We start from the raw sequence: 20,671 nt of genomic DNA, 5'->3' as shown, positions 1-20,671 counted from the left end.
GCATCAGGAAAAAATTTACTAGAACATAAAAACCCAAGGAAACATGTCTCACACTGCAAGACAGCAAGATATTGAACAATCAGGGTGCTTTCAGTTATGCCTGCTGTTCCCCAGCCACATTTTCTTACCCTACCATCTCCCCCATGCCCAGCATGAATATGTACTGGTCTTTTTCAACAATAGGAAGGAAAATGACAAGTAAACACTACTTTCCTTACAATTTGTAAACACTTAACTCTAAAATTATGTTAGAACTTTTTCTAACATATTTATTTACCTGAGGCTCTAAGCTGACCAAGCAACTGTGTTCTCATTCCTACGATGATTTGCATTGTGGCTTGAGACAGGAAGTTCTTTTCACAGAAGGCTCTCTCCCAGCCATCACTGCGTGCCTTCTGCCATGCCTGTAAAGAATAATTTTTTAACATTTGCCTACTAATTTAAATATCTAAAATTCAAAAATGCAGAGTTCTAAAAGCTACATTTATGTCAATAAAATTAACCAAAGTAAATGTATCGAACCTGATTTATTTAACTACTAGATTTTTTTTCCCATTCCCTCACTGAAATATAATGATAATTAATTTATTTTAAGTTCATTATGTTATTATTGAGATCACTATGTCAAGGTCACTATTTTAAGTTACCCATGTAACAGGATATAAAGTGGCATCTTGCTGGAACTTACAGAATTTAATCAGGTTTGAAAAGGTCACACAAAATGTGTGCCTCAGAATGTGAGTCCAATATACAGGAAGGCCACAATCTACCACTCTATGTCCAGTTTGGCTGGTAGGTCATTTACTCTGATGTGTGAACAGTCCTTGTTATGAAAGGATACCTGAAAAGCCCTGAGAAGCACCATGTGGTCGCTGAAGGTTCCCGCAGTGAAACACTTCCTGCACAGCATGGCCGCACGCTTTTGAGAGGCCAGCGTGGGCAGCACAAAAGGGTCTCGGTAGGCAAGAGCACAGGCAATGGTCAGGACAGGATCCAGGCACTTCAAAACAACAGCACACAACACCATTTTACCGAGGTGTGGCTCCACTGGCAATTCAGTGAGATGATAACCAAGTTCAGTGAGATCTTCCCAAGGGTCCATGGCATCTATAGTCTGTTTGAAAAAAGAAAAAAAGTGGGGATGTAGGGAAAAGGGGAAGAAGGGGTAAGGGGGCAAAATTAATTTACAATGAAAGCAGAAAAGATATTAATTACATCACCTGGATTTGCTCCCAAACACTAAAGAAGCAAGTCAAACTAGTTTCAATTAAGATTTTACAGTAGTCCCTTCCTTTAACATGGAAAAATACATACACACACACACAAAATGAAAACAAACAAAAATTCAAAGCATCCTTAAGTAAGTGAACAAGACTTTCAGTACAATTAAAAGTCAGTAAGATATGTTACCACACCACAAATACTAATTAAACATAACTCCCATCTAAATTGTATTCCTCTGCTGACCTTGAGCATTTGCAGAGCATTTTTCACAATGAAAGCTGGTGGAGGATCAGGAGCTTTCAAAAGAAAGTCAACAACTGAACAATTAATTGGAGCCAGAAGTTTTGTGTGTAAACAAAGCTCCTGCAAATTAAAAAGAAGAAAAATACTATTAAGGTTTGGGAAAGAGAAAATACTTACACACCTTTTTGGAGTTATTAGTATGGTCTGGTGATAATACATTTTTTAGAAGTTGTAACTTCTAAGTGAACACACACCTGAAGTGGCATTCTTAGAAGTTCTGGAGTCTGAAATTCCAACATATTCTCAAATCGGAGCCTACTGAAGAGACGAAAACAGACTCCAGGCTGACAGCGCCCAGCCCTGGAAAATAAAATGTGGGAAGCTGTGAAAATTAAGAGTTTCTTTTTTATAAAAACCCAACCAAACAAAAAACAACCCACAAAAACTTAGAATGCAATTGCAGAGGAAGGTCTAAGAGAATGGTAATTTTGTTGTTAAGAGGAAGTCCCTCACATGAATTAAAAGAGTTTTCCAGTACATTATTTTTGACAGTGTGGAAATTTATATAATTTTATTATAAGAAAATACTTATAATTTTATTATAAGAAAAATCTGGACAAAAAAAAAAAAGCAAGACCTATCTAAATAAAGTGATGCAATTTTGCTAACTTGAGATCAATCCAAACCTCAGTCATCTTTTGCCATAGGGAACCTAAGTTGGAAACTTTGTTTCTTCCTCTTTAAATTCCCCAGTTAGAAGTCTAGATGTAAATGGTAAAATGAAGACCCAAAAACATGTGAATGAAGGAACAGAGACAGCAAATGCTCACAATTCATGCTTAAAAACCTGGAGGATAATGACAACATTTTATCTCCAAACGGGCATTTTTTGCTGTCTACACACATAACTTCTCAGCCCTAACTCACTGCGCTGGGAAGAATATGATCTTGAGCATCCTGGTGAATATACAAAGTCATGAATACTCTGGAGCTGGTCAATAAGGAATCACTGCTCCGTGTCACTTCTAAAAAAGGGATGCTAGGATATCAATTAAAAACGAGCAGTAGGCACTCCTTTGCCCACTGACAAGTTACTGTGGCTGCTGGTGCTACATGGCAGAAAGAGAAATTAAGTTCACAGGGGACAACAACCTAGACCTAATATAAGTTCTGGGACATTCTTGAGTGCTGCTTCTCTGTATCTTGGGAAATCAGTCCAAGAAAATACATGCTGACTCTTTGTTTACTGCAGAGAAGAAGTATTAGCCATTGTTCAACATGACACTGGACTAGCCTAGAAAAATTACCCAGTGTGGCTGCTATAGGTTTGCAATTTACTCTTAATATATGGGATGGTGGATATCTGCAAAATAAAAATCAGTATGAAGCATTTATTACCTGCCTTTTCTCTGGATAGCACTGGCTTTTGAAATCCACACCATCTTCAGCATTGTAACACAACTCAGTGCATCAAAAGACTTCTATAAAAGCACAGCAAGGAACATAAAACCATGATTAACCATGATACATGATATAAAAAGTTATTATTAAGCTTTTAACAGAAGTTCTTTGAAAAATAGAAAAAATAATTTTAACAAACATCAGCAGCTTCTGGCACAAAGGTATGCTCTGAGGTACCTCCTTTCAATTGAATTGATAATGTATGTTTTGCATTATCTTTGTGCCATAGTTTCCTAAATTGAAGTTTTCTTTCTAGTCTCAGGAGGTAATTTTGAATGAATAAAATTATATCATATATATCAAATTTATTACAAAATCAATAAAATCAAAATACAGACTGTATTTTGAATTATCACAAATCAGGAAAAAAACGTGTTGTTGTATTGATTAAAGTCTTCTTTGTCTCACTTGGAAATCACATCCTTATTTTCTTACATTTGATGCAAAGTTACAGAAAAACTGTATTACCACAGCAACTTTAGAAATTTGGCATGTATTTCCTCTATGAAATCCAACTTCATTTTCAAAGACATAGGTCTTAAACTACCTCATCATACTGTATCTCCTTTCCTTCACACATAATTTGTGAATGGGCATTCAACACAATACTTAAACACTTAATGGCTTTGATTTGGACTTGACACAATAGTAGGACAAAGAGAACTCCCAGTGCTCTCTTAAGTCTCAGGATGTTGGTGGTCTAAACAGATGGACTTGTTTAAAACAACTAACAGAAACTATAAATTAAAAAAAATACATTAGCATATCAATCTACAACAGTTTTTACAAGGTTTATCAAAAGCTAATTATTTACAGTATTTGTCATAAAATAAATGTCAAAACCTCTGTGATCTTTGTTACTTGACATGCACTAGCTGTCAGCCTACTAGAAGAAAACAGTCCTCTAAAATTTACCTATTATGTATTGTAGAATAACACTAGGAAGTTTACTTGTCAGAGAAAGTTTTAACCAATCATACCTCTTTCACCTTGCCTGAGTCAATAACAAATACAACATCATTGACTGTTATGCTGGTTTCTGCTATATTTGTAGAAAGAATCTGCAAATAAAACAACCAAAACTGTAGTTAAAAGCAAAGACAAAAGAGATTCATACGGTATCTGATAAAGTGCTCTAAAACTTACTATTTTGCGCACACCAGGAGGTGGACTTTTAAGCACTTTCTTCTGATCCGAAGTCTGCATATTTGAATGAAGCATGAAAACCTGGCATCTAGTGCAAGACAAAGAGTACATTTAAGTATTTTTAAAGACACAATGAAAACCTCGACCATAGGAACCAGAGACTTTACCTGTGCGCATTGTCAGCAAATCTCCTGTCATCAAATAGAATACGGTCCCTCAGGCTAACTATCTCATCATATCCAGGAAGAAATATTAAAATCGCTCCTGAAAAAGACGGGGGTTGGCAGAGTTAAGCAGCAAATTCACTTAAAATACACATCAGTACTGTGCAGAGTAGCATTTGGTAGCATTACCTATTTAGTGTTTCCAAAAGAAGGGCACAATTCATCAAAGGCTGAAAGTACAGTCATCTATTGGGAGTGTGTGTTCATACTTACCGGTCTCACAACTATGACAGATGTTATAAAGTAAGTGCATAATAAGGTCAAGATCCACTTTTTCATCATCAAAACTGTGATGATAAGCTGTCAACAGCTCTCTGTCCTCTGCACTAAGGTCACTACCACTTGTTCGGACCAGGGAACTTTCATCCAGATTTCCAAATCCTGCTGAAGCACTAAAATAGAAAAATGCACAGACCAGAGTCAAGTCCGCTTGTTTCAGGTTTGCATTCAGCCAGTAAGTAAATTTAGATCAACACCAAGACTACTCCTTTCAAATTTAAATTTTAAAGAGTAGCAGAACAGCATCTTCAAAATACTATTACTGTTCACTGATTTAAGTGTAATCCAACAAAGCATGAAACTTCAATTTTTAGCATACCTTTACTTTTCTTACTCTTTATTGAAACACAGCCATAAGCAAAGCGCCAGAATTCAAAGTATAAAGACACTACATGTTTACCTGTTAAATAAAAAGTATTTAAAAGAAATGTTTGCCCAAATGTTTTCCTCACATGAACAGGTACTACGCAAATGAAAACTACACTAAAAAGTGCTCTAAAAACACTGGTCTCTACCAAATGATAACTGAACTATAACTGTAAGGTAATCAGAAACCAATTCTTAAATGACCTAGTGTAAGTGTTACTTGTATTAAATTTCTTTAATATGGCTACTATGTAATGACAACAATGTATAGATAAAAAACAACAGGTTTGTTTCCTAAATAAGCATCTAAATTAAAATGGTAAACGGTAGAATCATTATCTCTATTTATCTAAGTCAGTATATTCATATCCTGCCTAGACATATAATCATGATAGCAATGCCCACATCAAAATGATAAAAAATAACAATATGAAAGAAGTCTACACAACTCTAACTATATTTATCCTAGGATTTGCAAACATAATCAATGAAATACACCGTTTTTTTTTTTAAGACCATCTTTTTGAAACATTCCTGGTCTCAAATAAATCCTGCTATTTAGGTCAGATTTAAAGGCATAAAAAGCTAAAAATTGTTCTGATTAGAAGACAAAATTCCAATTTCCCTTCAACATTTCCCTTCAACTGTTTCTGCAAAGTAATTATAGCTTACCTGTAGGATTCCAACAGGTCAACAACCTCGGTCTGTCCAAAGTGCTTAGCCCAGTCCACAGCCATCCTGAAAAAAAACACAGAAATCTTTTTTAAATTTCTCACTTCAAAAGACACACAGCCTAAGACTCTGAATTAAGAATGCAATTTATAATTTCCAGAATAAACTGTGATAAACAGAAATTAGAAAATGCTTTGAATGTCAAAATTTACTATTGCATATAGTAGTCTATTAAGTTAGCAATTGGTTTAAATGTTGAAGAAAATTCTTTCTCGTTTGTATATTGACAAATGAATCTGTGTTTTGGTTTGTCTGTTTGTTTTTACCAGCCATTAGAAGATCTGCAGTGGATATTTGCTCCCATACTGATCAGCTGCTCTACTTGACTCAAAAAGCCTCTCCCTGAAGCAATCATTAATGCAGTCGCGCTGGTTTCACTGTGCCTATAATCAACTGAGAATTACAAATAAATTAATAAACAAATAAACCAGCAAACCAGATAAAAACATTCTTTCTTTTTCACCTAAATGTGGTATGAATGTGGCTTACATGACTTTTAAAATCTAGGCCAGAGAGAATTTGTTTTCTGACTTCATCCCACCATTCAGTTTGCATGAATTTAACACTACTTGAGACACACTGTAACATCTGTTAATACTTCAAACCAAGTACAAACAAAAAATAACTAAACAATTCATTAATTCTGCTAATTCTATTCACTTTTCCAAGAGGCATCAATTCAAACCTAGCAACACTTGAAACTGGAGATAAAGCAGCCACAGAAATTCAACTCATTTGTTATTGCTTTTTTCTTATGTTATAAGATGACAGACTTACCACTGACATTTTCATTTAAAATGAGATGGAACACCTGAGCAAAGGCATCAGTATCTTTATGCAACCAGATGTCAGAAAGACAAGAATCCATTTCTTTTATTAACCATAGTTCAAGGCAATTCGCATCTTTTTCAGTCTGAAGAGGAAAAACAGTATTGAAAGATAGATGTCTTCCAAGATTTATCTTTATTCTCCTATATTACACATGAAAAAATTGAACAGTTGCTTTTCCAAGTAGCAATCAGCATTCAGGTACCAGTTAAAGCATTTGTTGTACCATGCAAGTACTTTAAGCAATGGCAGTTCAGCTATTTAAGCTGAAGAGAAGTTGTGCACAAACCATTTTAAGTGAAAAGCACACTTTGGCTAGAGTAGTTCTTGGTAACTTCAAAAAAATCATCTATAAGATATGTTAATACCCTTCAAGAAATTCTACAGGACTAGTATCTTTGGAAAACAGCTCTTAAAGCAGATTTAAACACATTTTCCAACAAAAGGAAAAACTTACCAGTTGATTAAATACTGAGTCACCATTGTCACCCAAAAGACTACACTCTTCAGCTGCTCTTGGGACAAACCTTGGTCTCTCAGGTTCCAGCTTACTATTATTTTCTTGAGCAGCACACCACTCAGTAAGAGTGCTTTGCTGTTTTTCTTCTGCAATGCATAAAAGATTTCCATGGAAAGTTTTACAGCCATCCTAATTATCCATTAATTTCAGTTTAAAAAAACTGCAGTATCTAATTACAAAGTTTAAACTGTTTGATCTCTTATTTAATCTAGAACATTGTTACCAGTCCAATATAAATTCCATGATTAAGAGCACCTAAAGTGCACCATGGCAAAAATCTACTATAAGAACAAGGTAAGAAATACCACTTGGTTGCTTAAACCATTAAGCCTGCAACTTGCTGTATTCAAACGAGATTCCTAAGTAGCTTCTACACAATTCTCAATCCAGATGTTCCTGCACAAGTGAAATGCCAAAGAGCAGTGATATAACTCTTGCATGTAACAACTAATTTTTGCGTACCAGTAAAATAAACAGTAGAAGCCATCAGTGCCCCAACTGAGCTTTTCTACTTACAGTGATCAGAGCTGAGCATCACGATAAATATGTAGTTAGGACTGCATGTTACAGCTTTGGGATTGGCCTTTTCAATTTTTTTTATACTCATGAAGATAATTACTTTCAGCTGTCAGAAAAATTTCTCAAATATCGTGATCAATATACCCAAATACCTAATCAATTGAAAAGAATCCCCTATATTTGGTTCAAGTGTTACTGGAGGAGTAACAAGGAGTTACTGTTCCTTGACCTAAATATGTTAAATGCATCCATGTCTGCAGAATGTACTTAAAAATGTTAATAGTAGAAAGTACCTCTGTGCAAGACATACAAAAACCTGCATTCTCTAATGGCCACATTTAAATTTGTGCCTAAATGTCAGCATATTGTATCTTATGTTTCTATAGTGTTCATGTGGGCAAAGCCCCACATTATGTAATTCTACTTCATAATAATTAGGAAAAAATATAAAATTTATCAACTAAAGAAAGTAAGAATATAACCACTGAAAGTAAAAATACTTTTCTTCAATCACAATTTACATCAACAATGTAAACACAGAGTTTTAAAGATACGCGCTGCCATCTAATCGTCTCATTTAAAAATCTGACTTTAGAATTTTAACAGAGAATCATTTTACTTGTTCAATCAATCAATCCAGTAGAGTCATTGTCAAGACATAACAATTAACAAGTCCACCAACCTTGCTGCTTCTCTTTTTTGTACTTGACCATCTCTTTGTTTGTATACCCAGTACTTCGTAAAATGTCCTCCAAAAACATCTCTTTAACTTCAAAAGGTCTTCCTTGGACTAAAAGTAGAAATAATTCAAGAAAGATTAGATATTCCCAAGCTTTGCATTAAGAACATTAATTCTTAAAAATAGTTTTTACAGACAGGAAAGTGAATTAAACATGATTAGGGCCATATTTAATGAATTCTTATATTCCTTGGAAGGTCTTGTAAGAATATCTTCGCTTGAGATTATCTTCTTTAAGTGATTGGGACATAAAAAAAAATTCAAAAAGGAAATGTCAGGTGCATATCATGTTTTTCATTAACCTCTTCAATTCTATTAAGTGTGAATAGCAAGAGATGTAAGATTGACAGTTCTTTACTGCAATTTTATCAAATGAGAAGAAAATAGTCACTTTTGTTTAGGCGTACAAAGAAAAATTCACTGTGTCAGCCACCTGAATTACTCAATGTAAGAGCAATTAAGACAGTTTTAGTGTAAGATCCCACGAGCAGACTGCCATGTCTGTATTCAGACACTACCTCCTTTCATGAGAAGTATACAAGAAGATGGACTTCTCTCAGTGTCCTCAATTACTGCAGCCAATTTTGGCTTTCTTTGCTGACCACTTCCCATGCTCTTTCTCTCCTAAGAACTTACTCTGATTTCTCTTTTAACATCACTGTTTTCTAGACCTTATTTATGGATATCAAATTATGTTTCTACATAGGAAGAATTCATATCTATTTTAGGTTCCTTAGCAGACACTTACCACAACTAAGTTCAGATCACCTAGGACTTATCTCTCCTTCCGAAAGAACCAGCTACAGTTCACATATTTACAGAAGCTGTCATAAAAGAAGTCTTCTAACAGTAATCACAAATTCTGTGTTCTACAGAAACTCACAACTAAAAAATATTGGTTTCTGTGGTCAGGATTGTGTCAACTATACTGCTGAAGAATCAAAGCTTTTTCATTATATTAATGGATAAAGTATCTAAACCCTCTTTTCTTCACTCTTAAATTAGCAAAATTGGAAAAAGCATCTTTTCAATTGTGATTATCCTGTGAAGTCCAGTATGTGATAATAGTATAACCACTGCAGTAAACTGAAGAAAGAGACAGTAGCCAGAATTTCTAAAATAAATCTATTAATCTAAAAGGATGAGAAGCTGCAAAAAAAGTAAACTGGAAAGCCACACAAAAATTACAATGAGGTTTTTTCCCTCCAAAAAAAATTAGCAAATATTAAAATCAAGTGTAACTTCCAGATTCATGCCTCCAACAAGCTGCAAGCCTTATTTTTCTAGGCAATAATTTAAACCTGAAAACCAGAAATGAACCCTTTTATGTGTAAATAAGAAAAAATAGTGCTTTCTCATTAACATCCCATAAAATTAACCAATGACTTGTGTAAAAAATTCTAAACAAAGCAAAGAATCATATGATTAAAACATATATCCCAATTTGCCTAGGACTGCATTTCTGAAATGAATAGATATAGTTATGTGAGTTTTATCCTCTAACTAGTAGCAATCTCTGAAACCAGAACTACAATCTACTGGAATATACTAATATATATCACACTCTTGTAAATGCTAGGGTCTGTATCGCTATGCAGACCAGCATTTTAGAACCTTCTCCTTGAACTGAACATAGACGGGACCAGGACATCCCTGCATTTACAAAATATCCATTGATTAAAACAATTCCCTCTGAGGTAGATGCAAATAGTTAAGAAATAACAAACATAAGTAAACAAGGAACAACCACTGCTGGTAACTGTAAGTGTATTTATCACCTGCCTTTACTCAGAACGGTTTGGTACAGATCAGTTAAGATCTAGGAACCTCAAGGCAGGTATACTGAGATTTCAGAGTTTACTTAAATACTTACTGTGTATTACTGGGCAACATCCAAAATACCTAATAAAGAGGTCTGCATCTAGAGCAGCACTAGAAATAATTAGTTTTAAATTAGCTTGGCTTTGCAACACATCTCTCAGTTTTATAAGCAAGAAGTCACTGAACCTATCCCTTTCATGTACTTCATCCTGTATGAAAGAAAAGCAAAAAAAAAGAATGTCTCAACATCACAGATCCAAGATCATAACTTTTCACAAATATGATTTTTTTTTAATTAAAACATGTAATTTGGTGGTGCATTGCAGAGGTATTAAAATGCTTAAGTTTAACTTAAGAAGGATTTTTTTAAAAACTTAAAAGTAAAAAAAAAAAACTTCAAAAAGTTTTGTAATGGTATCAGAGTAGATTGCACTGTAATGAACAACCTATCACAGACCCTCATTTCAGAGATCAAAAGGAGCATCAGAAACTTCCCTAACTCTTGCACTTGAATCTCATTTTCAAGATAAAGCCACAAACTGCAAATACTAAAATCTTATTTCAATAAAATTACCCTTCACAACTGATAAGAATTTTTAAAAAATTATGATACCACATAATGATAAAAAATATCGTTTTCTTAGATCAAATAAATTATGCACAAAGCTAATCATTAAGGCACATGTCTGATTAATCATCTTTGCCTATCTTCTGTTTAGTTTTATATTCCGAATGTATGAATCAAGAACAAGATTTGCAGGCTGAAGTCAAGAATGCACAAACCATTCTTCTGCTTTTTTCCTCCTTGGTAAACAGACAGCCACCTAAACTTACCATGGTTTTTTTCTTTTTCAGCAGTGGAGAACTTGCAGTAAACATTCTGGTTCCACTGACTTAATCAAACTCCACAACAGGAAGTTCACATAATCATACATGAACATAAATAATTTCTAGAAATTAGACTACATTTTATGTTGAAAACATTGGGCAAACAAAGGGACTGCAAACTTGGTACTGCAAAATCAAGTACATGATAGCAGAAATTCTGACACACTTGTATTGAACCTTCCTAAGGCTTTTCTGCTGACAGAGGAAATTCAGAAAAATTTTGACCTCTACCTCCACAATCCCATCACAATTCCAAAATTAACTGTTGACAAAAACCTAATATAAGATGCTTTTACAAGAAAAAAAACAACAAACCCCAGAAAAATATGCATGTTACAATAAAAAAATCGGTAACTCTTTAAAGTTAATTCAGATTCTAACTTAACAGAAAAACCTTAAATGTCCATCAAATTAATACAGAAAACTAGGGCCTCATCTTCCAATTAAGAAACAATACATCCTGCTCCACCTCACATGAAATACAAGGTCCTTACCACAATGACATGTGTCACGGTTGATAGGGTGCTGTCTCCTGCCATCAACGTGCGAAGCAGTATGCCATTAGTGCAAAAGGTTACCAGTGTCTTTGGAGAAACCCTAGTGAACAGTGAACAAAGATGCTTCTGCTTTTTTCACCACTTAAATGCTGCTAGCTTTCCACTATTTACTGAAAATTAAAGATTGAAGGGCTCCTCACCAGAAGTGGAATCACAGTTCTGTCACCAAAGAGTTCACGCATACTGTTTGTTTATAAACTATGCCTGTTCCCTAAGAGTTCTTAAGGATTCTTAGTGCTAATGCTCAAAAGTTTCAGACAAGTGATTAATAAACAAGGAGAGATTAATTTTTTCTAAATTAATAAGCAAGTGAAACAAAATCTGGAGAACCTCGCCATGTTGTTGTATTAATTTACTGGAAAATCCAGTGTGGACTGCCTTGAAAAAACAGGTTACAATTCTTACAAATGCCCTCAGATATAGTCTTTGTCTACATGTGGTAGGTTGACCTTGGCTGAATGCCAGGCACCCACTCAGACTGCTCTATCCCTCTCCTTCTCAGCTGGACAGTGGAGAAGGAATTCAACAAAAAGTTAAAGGGTCAAGGTAAGGACAGGGAGAGATCACTCACCAGTTACCACCATGGGCAAAACAGACTTGACTTGCACAACTAGGTTTAGTGTATTACCAATTAAATCCAAGTAGGATAATGAGAAATAGAATCAAATGTTACAAGACCTCCTGCCACACTGCCCTTCTTTCCAGGTTTAACTTCCATTTTTCTCTAATTCCTACCCCTCAGTACACAGGGGGACACGGAACAGAAGCTGTGGTCAATTCACATGTTGTCTCTGCTGCTCCTTCCTCCTCACAGGGGGGATTTCTCACACTCTTCACAGATTGCTCCAGTGTAGGTCCCTCCCATGTGGTGCAGTCCTTCAGGAAGAGACTGCTCCAGCATGGGACTGCCATGGGTTCACAAATCCCATCAGCAAAACTGCTCCAGTGAAAACTCCACTCTCTTTAGGGCATGTCCTGACATGTCCTCTCAGGAGCCTGCTCCAGCACAGGCTTCCCACAGGGTCACAACCTCCTTTGGACAACCACCTGCTCTAGTATTATGGTCCTCCACAGGCTGCAGGTGGACTGCTCCATTGTGGACTTCCATGGGCTGCAGGGGAACATCCTCCCACACTATAGTCTTCACCACAGGAATCTCTGCTCTGGCACCTGGAGCACCTCGTGCCACTCCTTTGGCACTGACCTTGGTGTCTGCAGAACTATTCCCCTCAAATATTCGCAATCCTCTCTTTCTACTGCTGTGCAGATTTTCTTCTCAAATATGCTGCTCCAGAGTCAAGCCCACTGTTGCCGATGGGCTCAGCCTCGGCTAGAGGTGGGCGTTTCTTATAGCCACATGCCAGAGGCTTTATCACATACATGGCAAGCTTCTTCTCACAAAAAACACCCCCCTCACTACCAAAACTTTGCTATACAAACACAATACACTATACTTGACTGAATCTCAAAGATAAGCTTATACTTGACTGAATCTCAAAGATAAGCTGAACCTTTTCATATGCTTTGATTTTTCAAGAATCTAAAGTTCTTTAAAAGTACCAACTACCTGTGCTAGTTGTGCAAGTAAAAACAGCAATTACTTCCTCCAACACTGACACTGTAAGTACTGAAAACTGTAGAGTACTAAACAAAGGAACACACATACATATGTCTCTATTTCAAGTATGTAATTCTTTTTTCAATTCAAAAATACTCTTACATGTTGAATTCAGGGAACACATACCAGATGGAAGTGCTTTACTTTTTTAATCTCTTCTCTCTTTTACATCAGCCTTCTAGAAATCAGCCCTGCTGTCTAATAGACACTAAAACATAAAAAAACACATTTCTGTGTTACTGCAAACACTTCTATCCAACATTTTTTGCCACAATGGAAATAGTGCCATCTCTCCCTTTTGCTCTTTCTCAAGTGAAGTCTTTGGTTCTTCTGCACTGCTTCCAGTAATTCTTCCAGCTGACCTACACTTTGTTTTCTTCATACAGCATAATTCTTCCACACAATAATATCCCCCTTACTTGCAATTAATCTTTACTTGCTCTTCTAATCTTCTAATGCTCTTCTTCTAGCCTTGTGGCCTTCAGTATGCGTAACAAAATTCTTCAACTTGGCTTTGCTGTTGAAGTGCATTCATTTTCATTAGAAATGTATTATCTTCATCCATATAAGCAACATAACTTAAATGCTACTCTTTTGCCATCTTCCTCTCACTTGTATCCCAGCTGCTGCCCATTCCTGAAAATCCCACTATTTACACAATTCAAAGATTTTAGAAACCCTACTCTATTTTAGGAGCAAATTCCTCAGGTCATCTAGAATTTCTGCTTTTGTTTTAAAAATAAAAGATGAAACAGAGTAAATTTAACCCAAAGTAGATTGTTAAAGCTCAACATCACTGTTCACTTTCCAATTTTGTTGTTTTCCCTCTTCTCTGCCCTGTAAACTCTCCCCACATCACTTTTGTCACAGCATGCTGGTCTTCCTAGCTATTTTCAAATCTTGCAGAATTTTTGGATCTATCGATGTTAAAAGTACAGAGGACAAGGATATCCACACACATACTCCCTAGAAGAAATCAAGAGAAAGCACTTGCAGTTCAGTTCCATAGAACAACTCACTGCATGAAACTGTGTCATACAGGAGAAAAAACATCCTTTTCAACTCTTAAACATTCATTACCCAAAATAACACATCCTACTGATCCTACACAGTGATATTTTACTGGGCTGTAAACCAAATACTCTGTTGTTTACATAACCAAGACACAAAACATTAATACCAGATCAACTGACTTTAAAAAATGTCATCAGTACCTGCTTTCTAATCGGATCTGATAACCAATTGTATGGCCAATCTTTTCTCTTCTTTCTGCTGCCACTCTTTCAGCCACAGCAAGTGCTGCCAAACGTCTTGGCTGAGTGCAAAATATACGGCAGGGAGTTCCATTTTTGTGACAGTCATCAAGAATAAACTGGGGGATCTGTAAAGAAGTGGTTTAAATGTACTTTTTAGTTTGATAGACTCATAACTTTTTTATGACAATTAAACAATTTAACTACACCTCAGTATCACACACATTGTAAAATTATTCACAATAGGATTATCATTGCAAATATACCTGAAGTGGTAAAAAAGGCCAGAAAAGTCAATTTCGTCTATTAAGTTTCATCTCCTTCAAACAAAACACAGCAACAAAAACAAGAAAACCCAACCAAACAAACAAAGGCTGAAGTTCTCTCCTCCGCTTCAGGGAAATCTATATAAAAAACCCTTGCAGACAATCTTTCACTGTAAAACAATAATACTCCAGATACCAGGAACTAGCTTTAGAAGGAAAAGGGCATACAAAACTGTAGCTACTTTTCCTTCAATATTCTATGATTATTTTAAAGAATAGCTGATATCCATCAGATAATTGTGCAGAATATTTTATGCTTTAAATATGTATCTACTGGTTTAGTACTGCAAAAGCAAAAAAGTTAACTGGAACACTAGACTTTGAACCATACAGGAAAACAAAATCCTTAGAACTAGAATAAAAAAATTCCTTATTACAAAAATATTACAGATTTGGCATCAGTTTGGTATAAATACTGTTATGTTTTTTATTTCACTAAAACGTACTTGAGTGGTTTTTCCTGATCCAGTCTCTCCTACAATCAAAACAACTTTATGGTCCTTTATTATTTTAACAATTTCTTCCTGCTTTTCAAAAACTGGTAGTGATTGCCTGAAAGAATCAAACTCTGATTCCCCTCTTTTCACAGGAACCTGGGGGATACCATCACTAAGTCGTCCACTTGTCTTCACTTCTTTGTTTTCTGTGAAAAGAAGTCAATAAATTATAAAGGAAGGTCACTAAAACACTGGTTAAAATTGTACTTAAAAATTAACATTTCTGATTTTATTAGCATCCCTGTTGATAAAGTGAGAAACCCGTGAGATATTTAAAAGTGGTTTTCACAGTAACATGTCCTGTTATGGTGCTTGAAATAAATATAGTTCAAATTTTTTACTTACATAGAAATTTTAAATTGAATTATCACAGTATTAAACTGAATCATCACAGTACATTGCTCAAGTTATAAAAAGGCTTGAAAAGCTTAAAGAGAAATAGAAACTAAATCAGAGAAAAAAAGCCTTGGCCTTTGTATCTGTTTACACATTCCCATCTCAAGGATTTCTGCCTACAGAAATCCACCGGAGAGGTAAACATTTAAGTTATTCCAAAGTGACAAGTGTGTTTTCCAACAAAAAGACAACTTTACTGTGATTAACATGCCTTCTTTCACATCCTTACTTGTCTTTTAAGACCTCCTTTCAGTCAGTCTTAAATAACCTAACAGTCTAGTCCATAAGATTTGTCTTAACAGGTACTAATTGAAACATGATGTAATGAGAGCCCAGGAGCCACACAGCAGTGTGATGTATCAGAAAGCAATGCGTAAGTAGGTAAAAAACCTGCAGTCTTCTGAGGAGGCTACTTCAACATCAGTATCTTAAATGCTACTCTACAATTCCTTAATAATTATTTTCCACAAGAATGAGAAGCTCACTGTCAATGCAATTATATAGGCATAATGCAATTATTTACTGCTATTAACAGATTCATGTGTTAAATTCTAAACACTGTATTACCAAGACAGACACAGACTAACAGATTAAAAGAGCCAAAGAGCATTCTGGAGACGTAAAGAAAGATAAATTTTACACTATTCATTAATTTATACCCTATATCCCTAAGAAATTGCTTTTTGGTACTTTTATTATAGTTTCCCTCTGCTCACTAAACAATCCTATTAAACAAATGAAAGAATGGAGAAAGAAAACTAGCAAAGGAAGCACTTAAAGCACGAACACAATTAATGAGAAATATCCCTTTAAACAAAGCATACTGCTATGTTCTTTGTTTACTACATCCAGCTTTTTACACAGAAACACAACATAACTTTTACAAACGTGACTTTAAGGCAACAACCACGTTAAAAGCATTATTTAAAAAACCTATCTTTTATCAGAAGTTTGTCTTCCAGAGGACTTTATATACTCAAGAAATCAAGAAGTTTATATATTAGCCCGAGTTTACTTAATAGCTCTTACAGACCGAATCTATTTTAGATGACAAAACAAAATATGAACTCCTTATTTTATCAAGGACATGAATTCCTACAAGCACAACAGACAGTCTCATTTTCTCTTAAGGATATTCTTACACAGAGTGATGTCTCCTTAATCGTACCCCATGGAACTTGCAGGAATACACATTTCACAACGGTATTTAAAAAAAAAAATCTGTCTGAAATTGTCTCAAAGAAATCAAAATTAACTTGACACAGGGTAGACATTGCAACGTGGGTGACTTGACTGCATGAGCATCCTATGACATGGGTTTTAAAAGATCCTATATTAACAATTACAAGACAAGAAAATGATAAGGTTTGCTTAGAAGGAAGAGTTAGGACAGAAGAGACAGAAAATAGAGGGGTTTGTTTTGGGGTTGGGTTGTGGGTTGTTTTTTCAAGTAGTATTGATTGATAAGTCCATGTCCATATTGACAAGACACACTGAACCTACCAGATTCAACAGCATATGCATTTCCTTGTTCTGTCTTTGGCAGAAGTTCTGTTCGTTCTTTATTTGTGACAGGAAAATTTCGAATTAAAGTACAAATACTGTGTTTTGTACCAGGAGTTAAGGCACAACTCATTACTGCACGTTTGAGTTCTGATCCATCCTTTTTTCTTACGGTTAGGTACCGATTTGCTCCTTTTCTGGGAGAAAGAAAAAAAGGCATTTCAGGAATAAGCAAACTAGTTACCTCCATGTAATGATCTTTGACAATAATTCCTTCAATGTGACTTTCAGCTTATTTTCAAATACAATGTCATAACAAGAATCCTCCAAATAATGTCCTAGGTAGCATAATGCAACATTCACAATAATCATCATCAAAAGCAGCTTCTCTTCATGTGAGGTAATGCAGAACAGACACTGCAGACATTGGATGACTATGCCTCGGTTATCACTGCGTTTGTCTCTCAAAATACAGCAGCTCTACCAATCATTTTATCAATCAATACTGAGAGTTATGACATCAAACAACTTTTAGACTAACTTGAAAGATTTATAACATAAAAATCAACAAATAAGCAGAATAGACAAAAAAGCTCCCTGCTAGTGGCATTCCAAGCCTTAACAAAATCCAAAAAATGTATCAGATCTCAGGATGTTCAATATCAAAGATTTATTATGTAGAAATGGAGCTGAAACACTTAATCATAACAGTGATCTACTTCTCAGACTGAACTCTTGACACTAAAATGCAAAGAATTGTCATAAATGTATTTGAAACTGAACTAACTTGTGTCTGGGCTACAACTGACACATCAACACTTTTAAAACAACTTCTCAGGGTAAGAACAAAAGGTCATACTAAGAGCCCAGTGACCTGTCCCTGGCAAGGGTGGAAGACTGCTGTAGGTATGCCGGTGCTGGCAAGGGCAGCCTCTGTGAGGAGAGGCACAGCCACCTCCAGCAGCCCCTGGCAAAAACTACTCTGTCCTCTTTACATCCTCATTTCAAATACTTACATACACTGTTGAGACCCCCCTGAGCCTTGTCTTCTGCAGGCTAAAAAGTCCTAGCACCCTGGCCCTTTCTGCACAAAGGAGATGCTCCATCCCCTTCACCAGGTTTTTGGTCCTTCACTGAACTCTCACCCCAGTCTAGGTCTCTGTCCTCCTGGTGATCCCAACCCTGGACAGACACAACACTCTTGGTGTAGCCTAATCAGTGCTAGAGTAGAGTAGAGGTGAGTAGAGTAGTGAACTATGACCTCCCTCTGCCTGCTAGCAACACTTGAACCCTCTACTATGCTTCCCAACAGAAGCACTCTTTTGAACATGCTATTTTAAGTTGCACCTGTCAACGCAGGAGATTCTATGCAAAACCTTTGAAAATACATTAGTGCAGGGAAAAACCACAGGAAAGATCTTTATGAGAAGTCTTTCTTATGCACATGAAGTCCTCAAAACTGCATTACAACCTAGTACATCATGCGTTTTTTTATTCAGACATCAAGCAAAGCACAGAGACAATTATTTTTATATTTACTTATTAAAGTCTCTTCTCTAGTACCATTCCCCATGACACTGCAGGACAAGTTAAAAACAAAGATCGTTTTAACACTGATAACGAAATCCCATAAATTTGCACCAGAAAAAGAAAATAAGACATAAAATAAGAGTCAAACTTACCCTTTACTCTTCGATATCAGTCCAAGAGAATGACAGAGCCGGTGAACAAATGCTCTTTCGGTTCTAGTGAAAGAAGACGGAAACTCCATTTCTGGAAAGAGAATTAAAAAAATAAAAACCCGAGCACAAAAACTCAACAGGCAAAATCTCTGACGTAAGACCTCGGCGCCGCGAGTTTATCAGTCGCCAAACCCACCAGGCTTCCCGTGCACAGCGGGACCGGTGGCAGCGCTGTCCCCGGGCAGCCAAGCGGGACTCGGCCGCCTCGGGGCAGCGCGGCCGCCCGAGATGCTCCTGCCGGGAGAGCCCGCGGGCCCGGCTGCCCGCCCGCCCCGCTCCGCCTGGCTCCCCCACGCACCCGTGTCCTCGCCATAGCGGAACCGCTCCAGAGCGAGGTTCACCGCGATCTCCACCTCCTCGTCCACACGGATATCTTTCAGACCTTTGCCGCCTCGGCCGCGGCCCGGCGCGGCGGGAGCGCCCGAGCCCGCTGTGCCCGCGCCGTGCTGCCGCGGCGGGACATTCCTGGGCCGCGACATGGCTCCGGCACAGAGCAGGGGCTCCGCCGCACTCCGGGACCGCGGGCGCTGCCCACGACGCAGCAGCAGGGCCGGGCGGGCGCGGCGCCGTGACGTGTGCCCAGCGCCGGGCGGCGGCGGGCGGAGAGCGCAGCGGCGCGGCGGCGGCGGGAGGCGGAGCCGCCCTGCAGACGGAAGGAAGCGCCGGCGGGGTTTGTGCCCGGCAGAGCCTTACGGAGCGTGTCGTGGGGCCGGTGTTGCGCAATAGTGCCACAGTGGCCGTGACTGAAGAGGCGGCGCTGATACCTGTCAGGTATCATGCGATTTCATTGAATGACGTTCAGAGTAGGTGGTAATATTGCAGTCCTCAGCCGTGTTTGTTTTGAATGTTTTACGGAGTCATCAAGATTTTCCTTCTCCTTTTCTCTCATTTCCGTCTTTATTTCTCTTCTTTCTTGTTATGTCTTGGCAAAGTACGGCTAACATATTCTATTCCTTGGTTTGTGCCAAAGTCAGTGGTGAGGACTGGCAGGTTGTTAGTTGTAGAAGTTGAGAGCTTGTTAGCCAACACTTCTGCAGTTATAGATTAGTACTGGAAGGGCTAGTTGCTGTATTTTAGGTGACTGTATAGTAAAAGGATAAAAGTCCCTGACATGTGGACTGGTGTCTTTGTTCAAGGGAACAAAGAATTTACAGCGAACATCACATCCCCAACCAAATGGGTCATTATATGTCAGACAGGGAAGTTTTCTCAACAGTTTGGCAATCCAAATGGGGTCCCAGGTCACCACCTTCACAGCCTCCCTTATTCAAACATCCAGCTGCTGTGGAGTTCATGGGGAACTACCTGAGTTCACCTGAGATCTTTGAAGCAGGGAGGATACAAAAGATAAACACTAAAGTTCCCCAAGTATATTTAACATAAGCTACAAGGCTCTCCAATTATTTTTAATAAATTTCTCTAATTATTTCAGACTTTTCCTTCCTGCAGCATTATGTACATGGTTGGTGAAATTAGGTTAGCGCATAGAGCATGGGTCTGATCGGGAAAAGGTACACTTAAAGGGGTTTTTAGGGTCTCTCCCAAGTTGCACAGGGGACTGAGGTCACCTGTAAGGTGTGCAGGGGAGATTGAAATCTCTCCTAAGGCATGTGGGAGCTGTGGTCCCCTGTAAATCATGCCAGAGGTTTGGAGTCCCTAGTAAGGCATGCAGGGGCAGGGGTCCCTCGGAAGGCCTGCAGGGGGGTTGAGGTTGAAGGTCAGCTGTTGAACTGGGATCAGTCAGTCCTAAACAACAGGCAAAAGCTCTTCAGAACAGGTTTGTGATCTC

General features: G+C 37.4%; 1 protein-coding gene across 1 annotated transcript in view; it reads right to left on the bottom strand.

The window, feature by feature from the left end:
- Nucleotides 1–19,469, bottom strand: part of LOC129132458 (3'-5' RNA helicase YTHDC2-like) — a 34,656-nt gene extending 15,187 nt beyond the window's left edge. Inside the window, exons 1-21 of the mRNA XM_054651561.2 lie at nt 19,181–19,469; nt 18,823–18,913; nt 17,141–17,337; nt 15,191–15,387; nt 14,380–14,546; nt 11,485–11,587; nt 10,155–10,311; nt 8,225–8,332; nt 6,961–7,109; nt 6,453–6,588; nt 5,942–6,068; nt 5,616–5,681; nt 4,512–4,690; nt 4,242–4,338; nt 4,075–4,162; nt 3,909–3,989; nt 2,866–2,948; nt 1,722–1,827; nt 1,468–1,587; nt 842–1,114; nt 278–404 (exon numbers count right to left, since the gene is read on the bottom strand). Of these exons, the coding sequence (XP_054507536.2) occupies nt 278–404; nt 842–1,114; nt 1,468–1,587; nt 1,722–1,827; nt 2,866–2,948; nt 3,909–3,989; nt 4,075–4,162; nt 4,242–4,338; nt 4,512–4,690; nt 5,616–5,681; nt 5,942–6,068; nt 6,453–6,588; nt 6,961–7,109; nt 8,225–8,332; nt 10,155–10,311; nt 11,485–11,587; nt 14,380–14,546; nt 15,191–15,387; nt 17,141–17,337; nt 18,823–18,913; nt 19,181–19,361 (2,833 nt within the window). The 5' untranslated portion in view covers nt 19,362–19,469. The remainder of the gene's footprint in view (nt 1–277; nt 405–841; nt 1,115–1,467; nt 1,588–1,721; nt 1,828–2,865; nt 2,949–3,908; nt 3,990–4,074; nt 4,163–4,241; nt 4,339–4,511; nt 4,691–5,615; nt 5,682–5,941; nt 6,069–6,452; nt 6,589–6,960; nt 7,110–8,224; nt 8,333–10,154; nt 10,312–11,484; nt 11,588–14,379; nt 14,547–15,190; nt 15,388–17,140; nt 17,338–18,822; nt 18,914–19,180) is intronic.
- Nucleotides 19,470–20,671: the final 1,202 nt, after the last annotated feature.

Source organism: Agelaius phoeniceus, chromosome Z (genome assembly GCF_051311805.1).
Source record: "Agelaius phoeniceus isolate bAgePho1 chromosome Z, bAgePho1.hap1, whole genome shotgun sequence".
NCBI lineage: Eukaryota > Metazoa > Chordata > Aves > Passeriformes > Icteridae > Agelaius > Agelaius phoeniceus.
Note: the sequence above shows the minus strand (reverse complement) of the source record. Positions and strands in the feature narration are given on the sequence as shown.